Source organism: Rhinoderma darwinii, chromosome 9 (assembly GCF_050947455.1).
Source record: "Rhinoderma darwinii isolate aRhiDar2 chromosome 9, aRhiDar2.hap1, whole genome shotgun sequence".
NCBI lineage: Eukaryota > Metazoa > Chordata > Amphibia > Anura > Rhinodermatidae > Rhinoderma > Rhinoderma darwinii.
Genome location: NC_134695.1, coordinates 95,103,886 through 95,129,190, shown reverse-complemented (window position 1 = coordinate 95,129,190; position 25,305 = coordinate 95,103,886). Strand labels below are relative to the sequence as shown.

The 25,305-nt window shown below is 43.5% G+C and overlaps 1 protein-coding gene across 2 annotated transcripts in view; it reads left to right on the top strand.

Moving 5' to 3' along the window:
* The first annotated feature begins 7,301 nt into the window (after positions 1 to 7,301).
* The window catches only part of ACSF3 (acyl-CoA synthetase family member 3), a 37,510-nt gene continuing 19,506 nt past the window's right edge, over positions 7,302 to 25,305 (top strand). For both annotated transcript variants that reach the window (XM_075838607.1, XM_075838608.1), the window contains exons 1-6: positions 7,302 to 7,502; positions 10,299 to 11,068; positions 12,413 to 12,568; positions 19,455 to 19,609; positions 20,766 to 20,911; positions 24,872 to 24,984. In XM_075838607.1, the coding sequence (XP_075694722.1) occupies positions 10,421 to 11,068; positions 12,413 to 12,568; positions 19,455 to 19,609; positions 20,766 to 20,911; positions 24,872 to 24,984 (1,218 nt within the window). In that variant the 5' untranslated portion in view covers positions 7,302 to 7,502; positions 10,299 to 10,420. The remainder of the gene's footprint in view (positions 7,503 to 10,298; positions 11,069 to 12,412; positions 12,569 to 19,454; positions 19,610 to 20,765; positions 20,912 to 24,871; positions 24,985 to 25,305) is intronic.

Below are 25,305 nucleotides of genomic sequence, written 5' to 3'. Positions count from 1 at the left end.
GGCACTTCCCTGAGATTTCTCTTACTGGGAATCTGACATAATATTCTCTGTACAGTCATTCATTTTAATGTCCCTTTGCTTTTAATGTCCGATAACAGAAATCGCTGAGCTGTAACAGATGGGTTTAAAGGGATTGTCTGCTTTTTATTTATTTTTAAAATAGCAAATCATAAAGTTTTTTATCATACATGTATTAGAAATTCTGTTCACATACCTTTTCTATACAGATTAATCCTGTGTAATGCATCCATGGGCTAACTGAATAGGACTAAGTTTGGCATCAGGCATGAGACCCCCACCATACACACATCATGTGACCCCTAGCATTTACGTAACAACAGGTATACATGATATACCTGTGTTGGGTTCAACATAGAGGACACATCCATGGGGTAAGTGCATAGGACTAATGGTGGAATAATGATGAACAACCACTTCACTATGCGTGTATTTATTTACTCGTGTAAAATGGCGGCCTGTTTACAGGTAATTTATAAATAAGCTGCCTGTATCTAGGTGCTGGATAAAATGGCTGCCGGTCTCCAGGTGATGAATACAATGGCTGCCGGTCTCCAGGTGATGAATACAATGGCTGCCGGTCTCCAGGTGATGAATACAATGGCTGCCGGTCTCCAGGTGATGAATACAATGGCTGCCGGTCTCCAGGTGATAAATACAATGGCTGCCGGTCTCCAGGTGATGAATACAATGGCTGCCAATCTCCAGGTGATTAATACAATGGCTGCCGGTCTCCAGGTGATGAATACAATGGCTGCCGGTCTCCAGGTGATGAATACAATGACTGCCGGTCTCCAGGTGAGGAATACAATGGCTGCCTGTCTAGAGGTGATGAATACAATGGCTGCCGGTCTCCAGGTGATGAATACAATGGCTGCCGGTCTCCAGGTGGTGAATACAATGGCTGCCGGTCTCCAGGTGATGAATACAATGGCTGCCGGTCTCCAGGTGATGAATACAATGGCTGCCGGTCTCCAGGTGATGAATACAATGGCTGCCGGTCTCCAGGTGATGAATACAATGGCTGCCGGTCCCCAGGTGATGAATACAATGGCTGCCGGTCTCCAGGTGATGAATACAATTGCTGCCGGTCTCCAGGTGATGAATACAATGGCTGCCGGTCTCCAGGTGATAAATACAATGGCTGCCCGTCTCCAGGTGATGAATACAATGGCTGCCGGTCTCCAGGTGATGAATACAATGGCTGCCGGTCTCCAGGTGATGAATACAATGGCTGCCGGTCTCCAGGTGATGAATACAATGGCTGCCCATCTCCAGGTGATGAATACAATGGCTGCCGGTCTCCAGGTGATTAATACAATGGCTGCCGGTCTCCAGGTGATGAATACAATGGCTGCCGGTCTCCAGGTGATGAATACAATGGCTGCCGGTCTCCAGGTGATAAATACAATGGTTGCCGGTCTCCAGGTGATGAATACAATTGCTGCCGGTCTTCAGGTGATGAATACAATGGCTGCCGGTCTCCAGGTGATAAATACAATGGCTGCCGGTCTCCAGGTGATGAATACAATGGCTGCCGGTCTCCAGGTGATGAATACAATGGCTGCCGGTCTCCAGGTGATGAATACAATGGCTGCCGGTCTCCAGGTGATGAATACAATGACTGCCGGTCTCCAGGTGAGGAATACAATGGCTGCCTGTCTCCAGGTGATGAATACAATGGCTGCCGGTCTCCAGGTGATGAATACAATGGCTGCCGGTCTCCAGGTGATGAATACAATGGCTGCCGGTCTCCAGGTGATGAATACAATGGCTGCCGGTCTCCAGGTGATGAATACAATGGCTGCCGGTCTCCAGGTGATGAAAACAATGGCTGCCGGTCTCCAGGTGATGAATACAATGGCTGCCGGTCCCCAGGTGATGAATACAATGGCTGCCGGTCTCCAGGTGATTAATACAATGGCTGCCGGTCTCCAGGTGATGAATACAATTGCTGCCGGTCTCCAGGTGATAAATACAATGGCTGCCCGTCTCCAGGTGATGAATACAATGGCTGCCCGTCTCCAGGTGATGAATACAATGGCTGCCGGTCTCCAGGTGATGAATACAATGGCTGCCGGTCTCCAGGTGATGAATACAATGGCTGCCTGTCTCTAGGTGATGAATACAATGGCTGCCGGTCTCCAGGTGATGAATACAATGGCTGCCGGTCTCCAGGTGATGAATACAATGGCTGCCGGTCTCCAGGTGATGAATACAATGGCTGCTGGTCTCCAGGTGATGTTGTCATGTTCAATAAATAAATAGAGAAAATAAAAATTGGACAACCGCTTTAAGTTCTCTACAGGGCCCTTTCATTTGGGAAATCGGTGTTGATCTATGTCAGACTTTTTTTTGACTGGACTTCTCATATAAGGGGATATGCCAGAATTGGGATAGCTCTATACCCTCCTAACTTAAGAAATCCCACGGAAACATGCACTATCATGATTTCTAGCTGTTTATCTCGTGTCTTTTTTGCTTCCTGTTTGTCAGGTCTTCCTTCTGTATCCAGTCAATGAAAAAGGCATTTCCCACACGCATCTTGAGTCTGCTCTGGTCCCGGATGCCTGCGATGTACACTGCGCCTGATCGCCCTGTGCATTGAGGGAAAACCACACCCTGTGAATTGAGAGAAGCAACACCCCAATACAGAGCGGTGTCCAACTGCACATGCTCGCCCTGTAAAAGCCAGAACTACTGGAGGACTTCTCCAGCAGCAACCAAACATCCAGTATTTTTGGGAAGGAGAGGACTCGGCAGTAAACCCTTTATTTTGGAAAATTTATTGTATTTGCAAATTTTAGATATATTTTTTTCTTTACAAAAAGGGGACAATGAGCCATATTTATGATTCTGGGAATACCCATTAAAAGCAGCAATAAGGGAACCGGAGATGCATTACTGCATAAATAAGAGCGTATTCACACGTCACGGTCATGCGATTTCTGCAATAATAGCAGCAAAAACCGCAACATTACGACGATACGTCAATACACCCTAAGCAGCATCTACCTTGATTCCTGCAATACACTGTTAATGTAGATGTTTCTTGTGCTATATTACCTTGGATCTACTTCTTCTTGAACTCTGGGTCAACACTTAACTCTTCTCACCTCTCCATTGCTCAACATTATTACGATACGACTCCAAAAGAAAATCCTCATTAAGAGCATGCTACTAATATAATTGGTTTAAATGACTGATTAATTAGAAAAATCAGGATTTAACATAAGCCATCAATGTGTTATTGGTGGTGGTCTGACCACCAGGGATCAAACCCCCCCCCCCGCCCCCCGTCATCACAAATAACTTGATTGGGGCTTAGCCGCAGTACCAGCTGAATGGACATGGATAGTGCTGTGTTGGGTACTTCTAGCAAAGGGGAGCTGGACCCCCACCGGTCACACATTGATGGTCTATCCTAAGAATAGGCTATCAATGTTAAATCCTGGAAAATCCCTTTAATAGTACAATTATAGCATTTATCCAGCTTCTGTATGGGAAAACATATGAGCAGCACTACATACGAGTGATATGTGCAGGATAGAAAACCATTCTCAAAGTAATAGATATCCTATAGTGTATGCACCTTTATTAGGCTATGTTCACATGGAGTATTTTGCAGGCAGAATTTCTGCCTCAAAATTCAGTTTGAAAGTTTGAGGCAGATTTTCCTCTCCCTGCACGCCGCGAAAATATGCTTTTGGGCGCTGCAGGCATAAAACACCGCGAAATACGCTTTCTCTGCCTCCCATTGAAGTCAATGGGAGGTCAGAGGCGGAAACGTCCGAAAATAGGGCATGTCCCTTCTTTCTCCCGCGAGCCGGTTTTACTGCTCGCGGGAGAAAACCACCCCCGCCTCCCATTGAAATCGACAGGAGGCATTTTCGGGCCGTTTTTGACTAACTTTTCGGCGCGGTTTCCGCGTCAAAAAACTCGTCAAAATACTCTGTGTGAACATAGCCTTAATGACCAGCTTCCTAAGGCTGGGTACACACGACCTATTTTCAGGCGTAAACGAGGCGTATTATGCCTCGATTTACGCCTGAAAATACGGCTCCAATACGTCGGCAAACATCTGCCCATTCATTTCAATGGGTTTGCCGACGTACTGTGCCGACGACCTGTCATTTACGTGTCGCTGTCAAACGACAACACTGCAGGACACTTCTTGAGACGTAATTTGAGCCGTTTTTCATTGATTCCAATGAAGAACAGCTCAAAATTACGGCCGTAATTGACGCCTCGCAAAACGCGAGCACATGCAATTACGTCTGAAATTACGGAGCTGTTTTCTCCTGAAAACAGCTCCGTAATTTTAGACGTAAATGCAGTTATCGTGTGGACATATCCTAATAGTGAAAAATAGAAGAACACTGGTGGATCCCATCAATGGCCAGTTGAATCAGCTTTAAAATGTGGACCCTTATGAAATGGCAAATACAAATGGCATTGATATTGCTGCTGGACCTTGGAGTTATAATAGACATTTAGCTGAAAAAAATGGGGTTTGCATTTTTTTTTTACTACTAGAAAGGGGTGAATAATCATCCTTTCTGCAATTCCTTAGAGACGTACGCAAATTAGGTTGCATTTTCCCCTAAAATAAAAAAAAAATGTATGGAAAGTCTATTAGTTGTCCTCTAGGTGGCCATTACAGTGCCCATAAAGGTTGTCACCAGGCTTTTCACAAACCCTACCAGCGTCTCGCAGCCGTTGCAAATACAAGAGGTGTATGTTGGCTTCGCTGAGATCTGTAGACAGTAGTACGGGTAGGTTCAATCCGTTTTGGGAAAATCATTGCAGCTGTTCCATCGCCTAATGTTTTCAGCATTAGGACTGGCGTGTATACTTATGCAATGTTTACATAAGAAATACAGTAATCGAAAGCTACAGGTAGGTGACACAATCACCCGTGCTGTGATAATAACACCACACATATTTGTGTGTGCCAACACATGGCGCAGCTGCTATCGGAAGAGGCAGATGTGCCCGACGTGTTCTGTGTGCCAAGTAGGTTGTCAACTTAAAAAGCGGTGCGCTGTGCCAAGTGCTTGCTCATCTGCTGCTGACACATGCTAAGGTACTCACACGGTTCCCTCTTCACAACCAGGTTTCCACATTGTTACACATGTCAAGGACTGGGAAAACTCTGGCATCCCGCAGGGAGCAGCTGGAGTTGGGGAGCCTTACAGCACTCTAGTCCCAGTCAACAGTTCAATATAATTAATTTTGTGTACGGGTTAGTCCGAAAATACGTGTGAATTGAACTAAATAGTTAAATTGAATGGAATATGAACCTGCATAATTCCCTTTATAGTAACCAGCATCTCATTTACTAACAAAAATGTATCGCTGGCAGAGTGGCACATTGAGGCTACGGGTTCAATTAATTCTCACCAACACGCCATCTGCTTGGAATTGTATGTTCTCCCCAAATGTGGTTTTCCCATAGACCCTGCTATTTCCTTGTACAAAAACATATCTGCAAGTCAACCTGACATTCATATACATTAGGTTCCTGTTGGTGGATCCAGGCATTTTTTGGAGTTGCTTATGGGCAGCTCCCAATATCATCAGCTATTAACTTTAGGGGTAAACATTTCATTAAAAGTGTTGGATAGACTTTATGGTTACCCCACCTTGGTGATAAGGCAGTCTGTCTGCCATTCATTACCCTAGGCTGCATAGGAAATAATATGAACACTCGGCTGGGTCGAATTTGTGTGTTCGGGCTTATTCACACGAACGTTGAATACGTCCGCGTGACGGTCGTTAAAATAATGGGCGTCACACAGATGCATGTATTTCAATGGCGCTGTTGTTTCAACGGACTGTGTGAAGGGTCTGTTGAAAAATAGAACATGTCCTATTTTCTTGGATCCCTCCATAGACTCAAGTCTGGGGATCCGTGAAAAGGGGTCCCACATGGGTGAAGCTGGGTGGGACGAACAAAAGGTAGGTGGAGTTGTCGGTCGTCAAGGAACCATTGTCCGAAATGTTGCAATTTAGAGGAAAGTAAAATAAATAATTGTCAATCTGACAACTACTACCTTCTAAAATCACCGTCTTGGGCACCAACAAAGCTTGTCCCGCCCGTGTATACATTCTGTACAGTATATATATATATATATTGCTGCTTCTGAGTATAACATTTTCCTCTTACTACTTTTATAATTATGGGGTGTTATCAAGCTAAGCTCGGACACATGGTCCTCATGTATAAGATCTAGTGAGCAGTTGCCCTTAGCAACCAATCAGATTCCAGTTTTCATTCTCCCTAGCAGGTTACAAAATGGGAGCAGTGATATGACTGGCTGTTATGGGCAACTCCCGAACTATATCTGCATAAGGCCTAGTAGCATACCTCCCAACCGTCCCAGATTCAGCGGGACAGTCCTGGATTCCGGGCGTATGTCCCGCTGTCAAACTAATTCTGAAGCAGCGAACCATTAGCTCCCTGCTTCAGCATTAGTTCAGAAAGGAGGAGCAGAGATAGCTCCTCCGCTCGCCGAGGACTCCCCGGGCACAGCGCAACTTTAAGCGCTGTGCTCGGGGAAGCCATTGATGTTACTGTCCATATATGGACAGTGACGTCAGTGGCTACTCCTGGAGCGGAATCCACAGCCAGTCGACAACGCGCTATCTTCGTGGGGGTGTGGCACCAGCTACATGGACACTGTGGCACTATATAGGGGCACTATCTACAGGGGACACAGTGGCGCTATGTACATGGGCAATATCTACATGGGCACTGTGTCACTATCTACAAGGGCGCTGGCACTAGGGGCAGCTAAGGGGGCATTATACTGTATGGGGCATTATGCTGTATGGGGGAATTTTTTGGGGCATTATACTGCATGGGAGCATCTGTATGGGCATTATACTGCATGGGAGAATGTGTGGGCATTAAACTGTATGGGGGCATCTATGGGAGCAATATACTGTATGGTGGCATCTATTTGGTATTATATTGTGTGGGAGGCACTATGAGAGCATAATACTGTGTGGGCTGAATCGGGTGAGTTTGGGCGGGGGTTGGGTGGGTTTAGAGGCGTGGCTTAAAATAAACAAATTGTCGCAACGCGCTGCCCGTGCCGCATCGGTTGTCCCTCTTTGTGATACTTGAAAGTTGGGAGGTGTGCCTAGTAGTATTAATGTGGCACCTCATTTTGTTACAAAAGTGATGAAATATTGCATATCAATATACATAGATAGATTGATAATTACGTTATAACTTGTATTCCCACATATTTGACAGGTAATGTGAAGTGACATAAAATGTATCTGGGCAAATCTATGAGGAGAAAGACGAGTAATTCAGGGTGACAGTGACTGAAACGGCAACCTGAGAAGGATACGCATCCCGGTGCAAAAGATTCGTGCAGTACCCGCTTTCCTCCACAGGCGGAACCATGAGTTCTCGGTTCATGTTTTCGGCGGAGCTGTGCAGCGACGGACTGGCCCCCCACTGGCACAAGGTGAGAGAGCGGTCTGTAGTGTTACATGGTGGGGGGTATAAGCGGGTGCTGTGTCCTCACATTGATAACATACAACCCTGTATAACACGTAGTTCTCATCCATAGAAATATATTGTTACTGCTGAGATGTGCGGCAGCTGTGACTACGGAGACTGTTAATGTGAGGGGGCGTTAGGTCATTTCTTGTTATATTTATGTATTCAATTTAATGTTGTGCAATGTCGGTGGCCGTAGACGTTGTTCACGCAAGCGCTATTTGTGGTCATATTTCTGAGTGTTGCGAAGGTCCTGGATATAGCGCTAATGTTTGTCAATACATCTATTATCGCTCTATTTTGTGACCGTATTTTCCCTATATAAGCCAATTTCAGTTCACATTGCGTTTTGTGCACACGTTCGCAGCAGACGTTGAAAAGGTTGCAAAAACGTTAGCATTTTTAACCTCGGCTTACGCTTTTTTGTCGCATACGTTTGAGTCGGTTCTCACTTCAAAAAAACATATCCTTTTTTTTGTTCATGAGCAAATTCAATAAAGATATGCAAAGTCAAAATTTAAAGGAATTAGTAGGGAGTGGATGCAGTGTTTTCTGGTGCCGGTTCTGAGGGGCCTGGCAGAGGGGGGCACTGGTTTGGGGGATTTTCCATATATGGTGATAAAAAGTAGTCATTTGACGTATGCAAAAGTAGAGTTTACGTACACGTACGTCATCCATATGCTGTTCATTGAATTCAATATGAATAAAAATGTGTACGTTTGTCATGTTTTTGAAAAGTGTAGACCACGTTTAAGGATTTTGAAAAATACAGGATAGGCTGTAAGCGCGCAAAACGTACGCACAAACTTTACCTTTGTAGCATCCGTCGTGTCCTTAGGAATCAATGTATATGCTGTGGCGCATGGTTTCACAATTTTTTTTCGTGACTTTTCGGGCACATCAAATTTACATGAAAAATGAGCTAATACTAGAAATATCAGTATTATTTTACTCCATGTTTGTGTCTGTTTAGTCCGTTTTTGTGGAAGGTTTTAAAATGAGTGCACGTTAAACACCCCAATCGTTCAAAATAATCACACAATAAACCTATTATGGCTAAATTTGTGGCACCGGCCACGCTTTGTTATAATAAGCAGCCCAGTAGGGTGACCTGATAGATTGTAGCTCCTTACATGATGGACCGACTCTCCCACCAACTAGGAGCCAGCGGTGCCCGCGCACTGGCTCCCTAGAATAACTGTAGATCGCCGCTGACCAACCATCGTGATTGCCGAGCCTGTCTGAACCAGGACCTGTTACGTAGCTTGATTTCCCCTACAGACGAGAAACCCCACCATAAACCTTGTGCTTAGACTCCAAGTGCTGCAATCCCACCTTACAACCAAAAGTCTTAAAACAAAAAACATACCTGCAACAAGGGCTGAGTGTGTCTTGCTTACCGTCAAAATGAAGGAACCCCGATGGACCCCATTGTGAATTAATAGGGGCCGTCAGCCGCTGTTGTTATCTGTTGTACCAAGCACTGTGTATTTAGTAAGTCAAATTTTCCAACTCCGACATCTTTATAAATGTATAATAAGCCCAGTTGTCTGCTCGCTCCGTATAAATGTATGTGTGGTTGGTAACATTGTAAGAAAACAGTGTGCACTCCGATAACTTCACGCAGCTATCTATGTATACGGCCTGAAAATCAGGTGCAAGTCTGAACAGGAATAAAATAAACCTTTAAAAGTTTATCTGCTATATTAAGTACTTGCCTTAAAGGGGGTATACCCAACTTAGACCTTTATGGCATATCCACAGGATATGGCATAAATACCTGATAGATGCGAGTCCCAGCTCTGGGACCCGTAACTATATAATAATAATAATCTTTATTTATATAGCGCCAACATATTACGCAGCACTTTACAATTTAGAGGGAACATGAAACAAACAATATCAGACATTACATAGTGACAAAGTTCATTTACAATTCAAACCTGGGGAGTGAGGACCCTGCTCGCAAGAGCTTACAATCTATGAGGAAGTAAAGGAGACACAAAGTGTAACAGTGTTTGTTCTGTACAATGGTCCGGCCATTTTTATACACATGCGGTGGTAACATAAAGCTGCATGAGCCGGTCACCAGCCAGTATCCGTGTATGACGGACATGAAGAGAAGGAGTGTGAGGGAATCTTATTCTGATGACTAATCTAAATGGAGGGCCATGGAAAGGAGTCAGATTAGGGAATGTTATAGGCCTGTCTAAATAGATGTGTTTTCAGGGCACGTTTAAAACTGTGGATATTGGGAATTAATCTGATTGTCTGGGGTAGCGCATTCCAGAGGACGGGTGCAGCACGAGAAAAATCCTGGAGACGGGAGTGGAAGGTTCGGATTATGGAGGATTTTAATCTAAGGTCGTTGGCAGAACGTAGAGCCCGAGTAGGGTGGTAACTGTATTGAGAACGGCAGTTACCAACCCACAACCATTAGTTATGGGATTCCCTCTGGTCTACATTAAACTTCTTAAGATGGCCATACACATAAGGAGCGCTCATTCCGCTGATGCTATTACCCCCAACTCCACCATAAACATGCAAGCTTGTTTCAATGGGGAGACGGGAATAAGGCATTGCCACAGGTGACTAGCATTGGCATATCTCCCGCGGGAACACGTCTGATACTTCTCTGCCCCGACATCTGCCATTGGGGCAGGGTTGGGAGGCCACCATACACATTATAATATGATGGATAATACTAACAGACAAGCATTGCCATATAAAGTAACTATTTTTTTGCTTTATATTTTTGCAGTGCAAATGGCCCAACTTCAATTATTTACCATGGTTCATAGGTGAAATGAACGGACATTAAATCTTCATGGTCTGCTTTCGTCTTGAATTAAGCCTCTGTTCCACTCTAACAGATGAAGCAAAATGGCTGGAGGATGTCGCCTCTTATTATCTACAGTAAGATTGCACTGTCTCCGTACTCGTTCCTGCTCTCTTCATACTCCCCTACCCAGCCAGGCCCTGCCTTGTGCTCCAGTGTTTTATAAGGCCCCAACCTATGGCAACAGAACAGCACTGGTTGACCAACACGGACCTCACAGTTATCAGGATTTATATCTCAGAAGCTTCGCCCTGTCTAAAGAAATAACTCGTCTTTTGGGTAGCCCGAGGAATGACGTTCCCCCAGAAAGAGTTTCGTTTCTCTGCCCTAATGATTCCACCTATGTGGTGTGTCAGTGGGCTGCTTGGATGAGCGGTGCCATTGCAGTCCCACTTTTTATAAGTCACCCACCTCTTGAGCTTGAGTACGTTTTGAAGGATTCCCAGAGTGCACTGGTTGTTGCGGAGACAAAATGCACAGATGTTATCGCACCCCTGGCGGAAAAGTTGGGGATTGCAAACATTACTCTACCTAATTCTCCACAAAACCGCACTACAGAACAAATTATGCAATTAGAAGCAAATCATTTTGACCTGGATTGGAATGACAGGGGGGCTATGATTATTTATACCAGCGGAACCACCGGAAGGCCAAAAGGTGTGCTCAGCACCCACCAAAACCTAAGTGCTATGGTAAGAACAAGACATTATTATATACATCGGATAAGTGGGCACCCTTTGCAAAAATGATGGTGGTAGTCCACACTTTAATATGTGACTGCTGCTGTTGGAGTTTAAGGCCCCCTGCACACGGGACTGAAATGCTATGAAATTGCGACCCGGAATTTCCATCCGGAAATTACGCAGCGTTTACACAAGATACATTGACATGCTGCAGATTCAGTATCCGCACTGCAGGTCAATTTCCGCCTGTGTTTCCTGCGTTTTTTTTTCCCGGCAGTGTGTGGATGAGATTTTTTCAAATCTCATCCACTTTACTGTTACTGTAATATGTTGTGTAATTGCCGCAGTGAAATTCTGCAGCTTTTCCGTCCCTTATGCAGGAGGCCTTATGCTGGAGTAAAATATGCACAGTTTATGTGCCTGACACTAGCATTGCATCAAAAAATAGCTTTTTAAGGCAAGGATCACACAAGCCTTTTGGCACAGTTTTTGTCTGTCTTTTTTTTAGCCAAAGCCAGAATTGTATGCAAAAGTAAGGAAAGGTATAAAGAAAAGACTGATGCATTTCCTTTCTTTTGAGTCCACACCTGTGTATTGCCAAAAACATGCACCTAAAACCGCATCAAAACGGTGTGTGTGAACCTGGCCTTACATTCCTCTTCTCGCTACATAGTAAGAATTCTAATTATGTGTTTCTGAGTTATATCTGTTGCTTTCTTTCAAGGTTTCTAAAGGGGTCAATGTAAGGGCTTATTCAGACGAACGTGATATACGTCCGTGCAACGCTATATTAGTCTATGGGGCCGTGCAGACAGTTGCGTTAGTCCGCTGCGTAAAAGTCACGACATGTCCGTTCTTTGAGCGTTTTTCGAGCATCACGCACCCATTGAAGTCAATGGGTGCGTGAAAACCACGCATGTCACACGGAAGCACTTCCGTGGGACAAGCGTGATTCGCGCAACAGCAGTGAAAAAGATGAATGAAAACAGAAAAGCACCACGTGCTTTTCTGTTTACAAACATCGTGTCATAATGATGGCGGTTGCGCGAAAAGCACGCATCATGCGCTGCTGACACACGGAGCTGTCAAGTGCCTTTTGCGCACGCAAAACGCCGCATTTTTTGCGTGCGCAAAAAGCACACGCTCGTGTGAATCCGGCCTAAAGGTGATTGTTACTCAGCTTGTTTCAGACTTCTGACTGGCTAATTTTCCAAGCTTTTCACTGATATAGGGACATGTGATTTAGCACTGCTTATCCAGGTTGAGAATGCACTTATTTTATTTTTGCACTATAATTAGATTCTCCACTTTAGACCTTCATTTATAGTTAATCTGCTGTTTTCTTTCACGCAGGTAACCGCTCTGGTCGATGAATGGTCGTGGACTAAATCTGATTGCATTTTGCATGTTCTGCCACTTCACCATGTTCACGGAGTGGTCAACAAATTGCTTTGTCCTCTTTGGGTGGGAGCTACTTGTGTCATGCTTCCTGAATTCTCTCCAAAGAAGGTAAGGAGACCCGAGGGCTGAAGTACACCTGAGATCTATCTGATCATTTCATGAAATAATTACAGCATTTCAAGGGTCGCGATCTGTCTAACTAAAGGACCTTTTACAGGGGGCGATTATCGTGTAAAGTAACGTAAGAGCAAGTAGAAGTTTGCAATCATTGGCTAAACATATTCAGCTGTTGCAAACTGCTTGCTTGTCGTTGATCAAATCTGTTATGACAGCCTAAGGGTATGTTCACACGCAGTGTTTTCAGGCGTATTTCGGGGCGTTTATGTCTCGAAAAATGCCTGAAAAAACGGAAGCTGAACGCCTACAAACATCTGCCCATTGAAATCAATGGGAAAAACAGCATTTAGTTCATACAAGGCGTCTTTTTACGTCACTGTTTTAAAAAACGGAGCGTAAAAAGACGCTCCGTAAAAATAAGTAGCATGTCACTTCTTGAGACGTTTTGTGTGAACGGCCCCATTGAAATACATTCGTCCATGTGACCGGCGTTGTTTTAACGACATAGTATTGGACGTATTCTGCGTTTGCCTGAATTTGGCCTGTTTTATTGATATCTGCAGTGTTGGTGACTACAAGCTATTGCTTTATGTTATCAGCCATTTCAGGTGTAGTGTTTTGTGGATGGGGTGACTGACAGGAAGCACAGAAAATGTATCTTCGCTGCACTGAATGCCACTATTGCCAGGTAGCCAGTGGTTTGGCTGTATACATCTCCATAATAATCAGATGGACTAAGCATTACAGCGGGTATACGTAAAACTGACAGCAGAGCACAATAAAATGTAAGAGCTACGAAGGGATTAACAATATTTGACAGGTAATGAAGTAACCATTTTTTTTTTCAGCTTTGACCATTCGCTTCCTTTCAACAAGGAACTTTTTGTATATGTAATTCCATGCAGTTTTACCACAATTTTGTTTTTTGCTGCAGCTCTCTGTTATACCATTACTGCCCTCATGTGAATATATCCTTAATGATTCCATAATGATTAAATACAATGAAAAACATATCACGATTTTCTTGGGGTTGCCCGGTATTAGAAAAACATGGCTGCTCTTTCATCCAAAAACAACACCACACCTGTTCACGGGTTGTGTGTGGTATTGCAGCTCAGCCTTATTTATTTCAATGGAGCTGAGCTGCAATAAAAGACACAACCATGGACAGGTGTGGCGCTGTTTCTGGAAGGAGCAGCCATGTTTTTCTAAAGCTGGACAACACCTTTAACCGTTTTGTCTAGGCTGTTCATTATGCAACGCCTGCTAAATTTTGTAAATTTTTTCTACATTTTATGTTACATTTTATTTTTATGTTAAATTCTACTACCCAAAGTCACTGTCCTGTCTCCTGACTCCTGACTGCGCAGTCATTATGTGCCCCAATTGGGGTATACAAAGCACTGGTGGACCTCTCCTCCGTTCCCTTATGGCTTGGGCGGGCTGATGCTTGTGAGTCCATTCACATAGACTATGCTGACATCTATTAGCAGCATCCGCACGGTCTTAAGCTGGCCATACACATTAGATATATGTTGGCCCATTTCGGCAAGACCGGTTGGCCATCTAATGCCCGATCCTTTTGTTCGTTATTGGATAAGCCGCCGCCAGAGTAGTCTAGCAGCAGCTTTCTCCCTGAGAACACATGCATTCTCAGCTGAGCCATTTGTGCATGTCTATTGGGGAGTCGGGAGGAATAGTTGTCAGTCGAATGAGCGTTCTAAAAAGTTTGGCCAGCTTTAGACTAGCACTTCCCCCTATATTGCTGCTGGAGGGAAGCTTAGAGCAACATACATGGCTATGACTACCGATAGGATCACAGTAGTAACTAATAGAGTCTAGGCTAGGCTCCCATTAATCCTAGGGGAAAAATGGATGTCATTATATGTAAAGTGACTGTCACTGTCATGTAAAAACATTGATAATTTCTCGTATACATCTTCAGTCTGTGTTTTTTGATTTTGTTCTTAGTTAGGGCTTAGTCACATGTGCCGCTTTGTCAGTGTTGCGTAAATCCTGGAAAAAAAATGCAATCAAAAGGCACGTGCGAGGACATCATTATAGAATAGAGAGCCTTACAATTATCAATATTTTTTGTAATGTAGCCGTGTTTAACTCAATCTGTCAATTAAAAGCTTTAGACTGGCCTTGATCTGCGAGATGACCATTATGTGTGGACCCGGTCGTGTGGTCTAAACATTCAGCCTAAGTTTTCCAGCATCCGTCTCCTCATCCGTTGAATTAAGAGGTCGCTCGGCGGTTTTGATGTCTCTCTCAGCTGCAGTAAAGCACGTTAATACTTGCAGTGTTTTAGAGAGAATTGTTCTGGAGCAGCGGTGTGAAGAACAAGAAGGAGGGGGTGGTGGAGGTTTTCGGGAGGGGAGAAGAGACTATAAACATGGGGAATATGAAGCCTGGAGTTTTAGACAAGAACACTGAGGGCAGGGGGAGATTCACCTTTAATTAGTCCCCGTGATGACATCTGTTCGTGGCACAGGGCAGGAATGGGTCGGCGTGCCAACCTCTATTCGCAATCACATAAGTTAGTGGCTTGGAAAGGGGGGAATGGGAGTAGCGAGGATTTCATAATTGTAGTAAATAAATTCATTCAGCATGTACATTCACACCAGCCATATACCCTCAAGTCATGACATTGCTGCAGGTATCTCTACTACAATACCATCTTCACTGTCTTTTCTTGTCTTCGTTCCAGGAGTTTAGTCCTCGCTCACATTAGCAGTGCAGTAACTTATGCTTATGGCTTAATAGGCACTTTGTTCATCAGTTATGGCTTCCATCCTCCATAGAGGTCAATGTAAAAATAATGGAACTGCTGACATTTATTATGTTCACATAGAAGAGGCCAACTTACTGCTATTCTTCCCTGTTTAAAGAGGACCTGTCACTAGGTCCTACAAAGTGAGTTAGTAGTCTCACCTAATAGCCGCGGTGTTTGTCCTGTACTTGTGTGTCCCCCTGTTGCTGAGCTATTGACTCCTCTTTATTTAACATCCAATATGGAAATGACCGCTGGCTAGCCAAGTGGGTTTGGCCGCCAGCGATTCTTATTGGGCGGAGCTACCACTGAGCCTCTGATGCTGACCTATCAGCGTGAGGCTAATTCATAAAGACAGTCTTCAGCCAGCGTCATCGTGACCGGACAAACACCGCTAGACTCCGACACAGCGGCTAGTAGGTGTTTGTAGGTCCTAGTGACAGGTCCTCTTTGAATAGGTTGTGTAGTATAAGAAAAAAAGTCTCTTTTTTTTTTTTTACAGAAACCGTCCCACTCTTGTCCATAGGTATGAGCTGCAATACCAAACCTAGCCCATGGACAAGAATAGCGCTGTTCCTGCGAAAAAAGCAGACCATTTTATTTTACTAATCCTCAAATCCCCTTTAAGGATTTTTTTTTAACCACTAACAATGTGGGCAAATCAATCCTAAATAAAAACTTTGCCGTCTGTACTATTCTGCGCCATTTCTGCACTGCCAGCACCAGGTTCGCTACTGACACTCAGCCGTGATATCATCCCTATTGACATTACCACTGTCGCTATCAATTGTCTGTCACGTTCATGTGCCGGTGGACAAAACCTAGTAATAAAACCAAGCTTATTTTATACATATACATTATATATATATATATATATATATATTATATATTTTGGTTTCGTGTTTTAGATGTTCCATTTTTGTCAGTAAACTGTTGTTGGCAGCCTGTAGTCTGTGAATGGCATCTGCCTATAGTCCTACTGACTGAAAAGCTGTGGATCGTGCATGATCAATATTCTCTAGCTTCCGATATTACTTTAGGGAATTTCTAGTTATACAATCCCCTTATACATAAGTATAATGGTGAACCTACGCTATGATATCCGTAACTCTTAGCGATGATGTCCCCTCTTCATGCTTTAGTTTTCCTTGTGTTTTGCACCATCATTGTATATTAGATATTTCTAGATGGTGTTTGTACATAACTGTTGATAGTCTGGAACTCTGTATTGCTCTGCTGTATTATTACCCGGCGAGGTCGGTAGTAAATTATTTGATCTGCTTCTAAATGGAATATTCACAGCCTCTCATTTCCGCGGAATACTAAAGAGACCAGTTTAAGAGGTTTTACATAGCCTTTCATTCGTTTATTGCATAATTTCTTGTGCATTATGAAAAAAAAAAGGGGTCCTCCTGTGAACTCTGCATTAACATTGGCCAGGACATCTGAGGTATTAAAGGTAAGAGCTGAGTGGCTGAAAGAAAAAAAGACTAGAAATTTCAACCCAAACTTTTTAGGTTGTTTTCTACTGATCGCTATAAACTTTGTTATCGCCTGGTCACGTTTATGTCCTGGAGCAATTTAAGTGGTTACCATAATTTATCCACCTTATTATATATTTCCAGACATTTTTATTACTTGCATTTCCTTTTTCATTCCTCCTATTTGCATTTTTATTTGCAACTTTTAATATGTTTTACAGGTTTCTAGTGCTCCAATAAATCAAGAAACTCTACTGAACAGATTCAGAGTGTTTTTTTTAAAGAGTGTCTGGCTAAGAAAACCCACTTTCAATTTCTCAACAAGGGTTATCTGAGATAATAGACGGGGTCCACCATTCAGAATCCTCACCTATTAGCCGTAGCAAAAGAGCGTCTACAAAGAGCATCTTTAACTTTGGAGGATCTGCAAGTTCATATATTACAAGGACAGCCCATTGCTTTCAATGGGAGCTGTGTAATGCATCATTTCCCCAGCGGTGGTGCTGCAGGGGAACTGAACACTTGCTACTAGGTTCCCCCACATGATCGCTGGGTGTCCCAGAAGCAGGATACTTTGTGATCATCATATCGTCATGGGACCCTTCTAACAAAAAGGTGTTGTACAAAGTGGACAATCCCTTTTAAAAGGGTCACTAATCTTAAACTTGGCAAGTGCATTTTATAGCACGAACCGTCGTTCACACATTAATGTAAATGTATCTGGAGGTTCTTAGTTCTGCAGACATGTGATATAATGTAGTGATAATGGCAGCAGGGATTTTTCTGCATTTCCTGCCTGTAACCATAATGAAGAATACTATAATCGGTTGCTCCCCAGCCTGACAATGATGATAACACCGAACAATAGCATTCAACTGCACAGGAGATGGATGTAAGATACGTTTTTGGGATATACTGTATGTAAGGGTAACTTGTAATGTTGCATAACTAAAGTGTGACTGTTCAATGCCGTTCTATATCCTAACTGGATAAAGGGAGGTGGGTGTGACAGCTTTCTATTCTATGTATACCTTTTGAAAAAAAAAATATATATATAAAAAAAAATATATATATATATATATATATATATTTATATCAGTGTGATTGGTGCAACTTTATAAATACTTTTTATTAAAAATTATTTTTACTTTTTGAGATACAGCTGCTTTGTATCCTGTATACAGAGCAGCTGTATCTTGTGTTGAATCCTGTATCCGTCAGGTCAGCGGAATGTCTCTGGCACGCGGGATACACCTGTTATTGATCACATCTAAGGTATTGAACTTAGATGTGATCGATAGCCGCTCGATCCTGCATGTCAGAGACATGCCGCTGACCTGACGGATACAGGATTCAACACAAGATACAGCTGCTCTGTATGCAGGATACAAAGCAGCTGTATCTCAAATTTAGAAAGTTGCACCAAACACACTGAGATATATATATATATATATATATATATATATGTGTGTGTGTGTGTGTGTGTGTGTGTGTGTGTGTGTGTGTGTGTTTATTTAAAAGGTGTACATAGCCTTTAAGAGCAATTTCCTGAAAAATAAATGGTTTAACTGTAACGGTACATAAAGCGATACATTTGTCTGTAATACTATAGATACAATGTTGTGTATATAATACAAACCCCCCCCCCCCCAATTACCACGACTCAAAAAACAAAAACACACACAATTAGTGGCTCAATTTTTTTCTTAAGCCATTCTAGGGCATATTACTGCATCTGCTTGTGAGTGAAACCTCATATAAAACCTACTGTACTGTTTATTTCCGTTGCATTTTTGTTACTATTAAAGTCAATGGCAGCGGGGAAAACAGAGTTTGATCTAACAGCAGCTGGGATATCGGGGTTATACAGGATTAGAAAAACATGGATGCTTTCTTCTAGAAACCGCACCACCCTGGTCCATGGGCCGTGTTTGATATTGAAGCTTAGCTTAATGAAGTGAATGAGTTGCACTACGACACCCAACTGCGCCTCGCATGGCAGTGTGAATATAGCCTTGAAAACACAACATGGCTGCTTTCTTCTGTCGTCACTCCTGCAACACACAGCGTAAATTTGGTACCTGTAGGGTAATGACTAGTTTCATAATACAATACCTTCCTATTTAGGGATGGTAGAAGTGAGGGGGACTGGCAGCAAGTGCCCAAGAATGTGCATCTAATTTTTGCCACTTTGGGGGAGCAGTGGGGCATTACAGCTGATACCACTGCCATTTTGCCTCCATTGAGTTTTTGCCAATAGTATATAAACCATATAAGATGTTTATTTTCATCAGACACTTCTCACTATCCTATGCAGTGATCAGGCACCAGGTTACTACTCCGAGGGCTGTGTCTTGGGGCGTCCTTTGTGCTGCACTGAATAACTACTGGTGACCACTGCCCATTATATTTATTACATGTATTAAGTGGAAGCGATCCCTTAAATTCTTCATGGCTATCATGAAGGTGTCGATTACAGAATTCCCGCACAATTCATTAGTATGAAATCCTAACTAGACCTTCTCTACACAAATATGTTGATATAGAAGAAAGTGATATAATGACTATACTAATCGTGTTATTCTTCGCACAATGAACATGTTGTCAATCCTTCCTGTAGGTATGGGAGCACTTTCTAAGCACGGATTCACCCTCTATCAACGTCTTCATGGCTGTACCCACCATCTACAGTAAACTGATTGATTACTATGAGAGTCACTTCACTAAGCCAGGTGTTAAGGACTTTGTGAAGGCAATGTGCCAGCAGAAAATCAGGTATTGTTGCAATCCTTCAAGATTTGAGGTTAAAGGGGTCTCAGGTATCCCTCTATTGACCAGTCCACTCTGATGGATTCTACTCGTTAATGTCGGACAGCTGATCGCTGGGGTTTTCGTAAGCTTTACCTGCTGCAATTGGCGGGCTGGCTTCACTATAGATAGGGTAGGCCATAGAACTGAGCTATATCCGACTGCTGGGTTGATCTCATGGTTTCCATATTGTATTTATCTCTATAGAGAATGACTCTGAAGGCATAGACCGCTTACTGCTGAGAACGTGGACCTAGGACCTCAAGGTTCTTGAGATTAGTGTGGTCCCAGATGTTGGACCTTCAATGATCACAGTTTTATGGCATGTATATTAATGAGCCATAAGGATTGATCAGTGGGAAGACCTCTAAAAAAGGAAATGCATCCCCTTTCTTTTAATTCTATTTGTACAATGTAAAAAATTAGCTGCAAGGGCAATTTATTTCACTTATGAAGATTCTTCTTTGTGTTCATGTCCACATTCTTAACCATAGGGGGCAGCATTATGTTTAATCAGTATTATCTGTCACCTCACTATAATGCCCTAGGTAAGGGCATCATATTAGAGACCGGTCCATTCTCCTATTAGCTAAAATGCTGTAAAAATGTTTGTACCATTTGGCTAATAGGTGCAAACAAAGAATACACCGGACTCGTAGTTTTGAGTCCGCCGTACTCGTGACAAGAGCGCTTTCCTCGGTTTCCCCGCCTATTTCAGCGCTGATTGATAGGCTGCTGTGTATGCAGATGCACCACAGCTAGTCATTAATGTGAAGAGGGCGAGGAGAAGTGGTGGAGTTCTTTTCATGAGTACACTGAACTCAAAACTATCCGGTGTATTCTTTGATAAACTTTTATAGGAGATTGCACCTGTCCCTGTAATATGCAGCCCTTACCTAGGGCGGCAAAATGTGGTGACAGATTTGCTTTAATTTGCATTAAATAGGTGGAAAGATATGAACTCTTTTCTCCATCATGAGGCATGATGGGATGTAAATTTTGAATTAAAAACTGGCAATTAGTAAATATGTACTTTTATGACATCCTCACTATTTTACTTGAGAATGTTTAATGTCTCGATAATATCAGTTTTAAGTAGAATTGCTTTATCCATTTTTTTTAGGTTAATGGTGTCTGGGTCGTCGGCTCTTCCTGTGCCGATTTTGGAGCGTTGGCGGGAAATCACTGGCCACACTCTTCTAGAGAGATATGGTATGACCGAAATCGGCATGGCACTGACAAACCCGCTCCATGGACCACGTGTACCAGGTGACATGAGCGTTGCCATTATATAGGTCATTTTGATATCTTGACCTGTTGTCATTTTGAAGGCTGTGATATGATCGGCATCAGAGGGACACCTGACAGCCGAGCCGCCAGTGCAGTTCACTGACGGATTTATCTGTCAGTTCAGGGATGCATCTTGTATGTTAAGGGAGTGTAAAGAAACTGTATCTTGGAAAGTTAAAAATCTTTTTAATAAGTGTCAATTACAAATATATATATTTTTTCAATAAATCCGTACATTAATTTAAAAAAATGCCACGAAAGGTTTATATAGTCTTTAAAATTTTTCCACTTGTTGTATTTAATCTTATCTTTCTGGACTTCCCTTCCGTCATCTCATTGAAAAACACCGCAGTTAGCCTTTCCTCGGTCTGAAATGGCTGATAACAGGGAGCAGTAGATTGTGTTTATGTTGCTGATGAACCCTAGAAAGGTATCTGTCTGTCCGCTAACATGAAAATTTCTTAAAAGTTTGGCCGTAGGTGAACATGCGCATTTGACTCGGCAGAAATAGGAGATAAGCTGCTGCCAGCCGCCTCTAGTGACGCTAAGCTCCAGGGAAACAAAAGAGTATGTGACGAAAAATCCATCCTGTCGGATTATTATTTGCTGTGATGGTGGCCCTCAGGTGAGGGTTTACTAAGCCCCGTTTATTTTAAATTGCAGGCAGACTTCATACAAATCAGCTGACCATTATGTAGTGTCTATAGCCAGCTGTGGATAGTCACCTGATTGCTGAGGGCACCTCTTTGTACACCACTTCCCACCGTGTTGGCGACTCTGTAAAATGAGGATATAATGTGTCTTTCAATAGCTTCACGTTTTTCAAGTGAGCTGTAGAAAGGGTTAATTCTGCTGCATTTTCCTGAGTTTGTCTTTTCTTTCTCTCTCTCTTTCTTCACGCACATAGCTATGAATTATTCATGGATAGCTCACGCCTCGCCGGGTCTAATCAGCGCTTTAATTGGAGGTTTAGATCACAGTTGGCTAATGGCTGCTCCAGCGGGGACCTGGCGCATTGTGACAGGCGGATCGCAGTGTGTCTTATCACCGGCCTGTCTCAATCCTCCCAGGGCCCCTCCGTACACAGCAGCATGTGGACCCCCCTGAGCCTAGCACATGCAGCATCCTCAATTACACCGCTCTACTCTCACAAGCAGCTTCAGTATAGGGGGGTGGGGGATGTGCGCATCAAGGGCGCACGGCTGCTGGTTTTACGAAGAGTAGACGGGCTGCGTTAGTCCAGATTTTAGTTCAGGCGCTGCTGTGTTTTGTGGTGTCCATATGTGTCATATATGTATCATTGACATGTTTTAAACATGTTCCATTTTTCTCCTCTTGTATCGTTGTGATGTGTTCTGTGTAGAAATTGTGATAGATTGTTGCTTCTTAATATGCATTTCTTCTGTATATAAAAAATAAAATAAGTGCTGCACTAAGAGGACTGCATGATTATCCAATATTCTGGATTATTGGATGGTCAGATAAAATTTGAGAAAGGAGCCTTAAAGAGGTTTTCCCATCAGAGACATTTATGACATATAAACAGGATATGTCATAAATGTCAGATAGATGCGGGTCCCACCTCTGGGACCCGCACCTATCTCTAGAACGGGGCCCCCTAAACCCTGTTCTACCTCTATGGGTTGTATCTGAAAAGTGTGATTTCCAACCATGAATTACGTAAACAGCGTAGCTCCTTGAGCTGCGCTGTTTCCGTAACTCCCATAGTAGTGAATAGCAGTTCCGGAAGCAGCGTAGCATGCAAGCAATGCTGTTTCCGTAACTACCATTCAGTTCTATATGACTTCTGAAAACCGTGAAGCTCAGCGAGCTGCGCTGTTTCCGTAATTCATGGTTGGGAATCGCACTTTTCAGCTACAACACAGAGCAGTAGAACAGGGTTTAGGGGGCCCCATTCTAGAGATAGATGCGGGTCCCAGAGGTGGGACCCGCATCTTTCTGCCATTTATGACATATCCTGTGGATGTTTCATAAATGTCTCTGATGGGAAAAACATCAATCACCTGTCCTCAGGATAGTAGATAAATGTATGATCGCTGAGATCCCCAAGGATCATGAGAACAAGGGTCCCGTGTCCCATTTTTCTATGGAGCGGCATTCATACATGCGCACATCATTATATTCAATGTCTATGGGACTGATGGAGATAGCCGAGCGCTGTACCCGGCTCTTTGTGCCTGTCACGTACGCATTAAATAGTGCACATGCGTGGCCACCGCTCCATTCAAACAATGGTCCCGGCACCCACGAACAGTTGGGACCCCCGCTATCGTATATTTATCACCTATGCTGTGGATAGGGGATACACTTTTTTTTGTGGGCAAACCCCTTTTAATATAAAATACGGTTTTAATACTTCAAGAGTATCATGCAGTTCTTCACTAGAAACAAGTATGCAGAATTTCTATATGATGCTGGGTTCATGGAATATACTGTATATTATATATGCAAGCAAGGGAAGCCCATGTCAATGACTTGATAGCCTGAAATAGTTGTGCCAGGTATGTATACAAATACATGATACATACTTATAACATATGGATGAATGGTGCAATAGGTCCAGACTGGATCGCCCAATGCAAAGCTTTAGTAAATTGTATCCACCGCTAGATCAGTCTCTTCTGCGATCCATATTCTCTTGTATCTTTTGAGGAGCGTGAGTTTATGATATGCATAAAGAACTCTGACCACTGATTTGCACTTGCACTTGGATTCACAAGGATGGGAACAGATGACATGGAATTCCATTATGCAGGGAAGCCGCCGGAAGTCATGAATGAGTCCCCTCCCAACCCATTGAGTCGGGTCTGAACAGCAACCTAACTTCTTTTACGTGAGCATTAATCAAGGGGTGAATAGCAGTTAGGCCGGATTCACACGAGCGTTGCGTTTTTGCGCGCGCAAACAACGCAGCGTTTTGCGCGCGCAAACACTATTTGACAGCTGCGTGTGTCATCCGTGTCTGATGCGCGGCTGCGTGATTTTCGCGCAGCCGCCATCATAGAGATGAGGCTTGTCGACGCCCGTCACTGTCCAAGGTGCTGAAAGAGCTAAATCTTTCAGCACCCTCGACAGTGAATGCCGAACACAACAGCGAAAAACCTGTTTAAAAAAAGAGAAAGTTCCTACTTACCGAGAACTTCCCGGCCGTTGCCTTGGTGACGCGTCCTTGGTGACGCGCCTCTCTTGACATCGAGCCCCACCTCCCTGGATGACGCGGCAGTCCAAGTGACCGCTGCAGCCTGTGATTGGCTGTGGCCTGTGATTGGCTGGAGCTGTCACTTGAACTGAAGTGTCATCCCGGGAGGTCGGACTGCAGGAAGGAGACAGGAGTAATCGGTAAGTTAGAACTTCGTTTTTTTTTACAGGTTCATGTATTTTGGGATCGCAAGTCACTGTCCATGGTGCTGAAACAGTTTAACTCTTTCAGCACCATGCACAGTGAATGTCTCCCGACGTCGCGGACCGGAATTTTTTTTGCCGGGTTCGGCCAAAACGAGTTTGGCCGAACCCGGTGAAGTTAGCTTCGGTTGTCGGGGTTCGCTAATCGCAAAGACACTCCATTTGGATGTTCGGAAACAGAAAAGCACGTGGTGCTTTTCTGTTTACATTCATCCTTTTGACAGCTGTTGCGCAAACACGCAGTTCGCACGGAAGTGCTTCCGTGCGACATGCGTGGTTTTCACGCACCCATTGACTTCAATGGGTGCGTGATGCGTTGAAAACGCTGAATCAACGGACATGTCGTGAGTTTTTTGCAACGGAGCAACGCTGCGCAAAAAACGCTGCCATGTCTGCACGGCCCCATTGTCTAATATAGCTACGGGCAACGCACGTGAAAATCACGCGCGTTGCACGCGCGTATTTTACGTTCGTCTGAATAAGCCCTTAATATGATTCTGATTCTCTTTTTCTTAGGGTCCGTGGGCAACCCGCTACCAGGAGTAGACGTCCGTATAGCCACTGAGATCCCTCAGAAAGAAGGAAGCTCCTATACAGTCCTCGCTCAAGGAAATGTTACCAGCACGGAGGTAATGGCGCCATCCACTTACAATGGGCAATGCCAGTGATTGTCACTTCATCACCTATGGTCTCTCCCTATTGTAATTGCGTGATCACTTTCTGTGAATTTGTGGATGAAATAGCAGATTGTGAAGCAAAGAGTTCAGCTGAGGTTAATACCAAACTGCTTCTCAGGAGAGAAGAATATTCGGTAATAGTTTTTTTTATTTTTTTTTCATTCCTCACTTCCTGTAACTCCGTAAGGCGTGTAAAAATCAGCGGGGAATGATATTGCTTCTTGATTTTATTTATTCTTTCAACAGATGGCTGTAAATGAAATGACACCATCG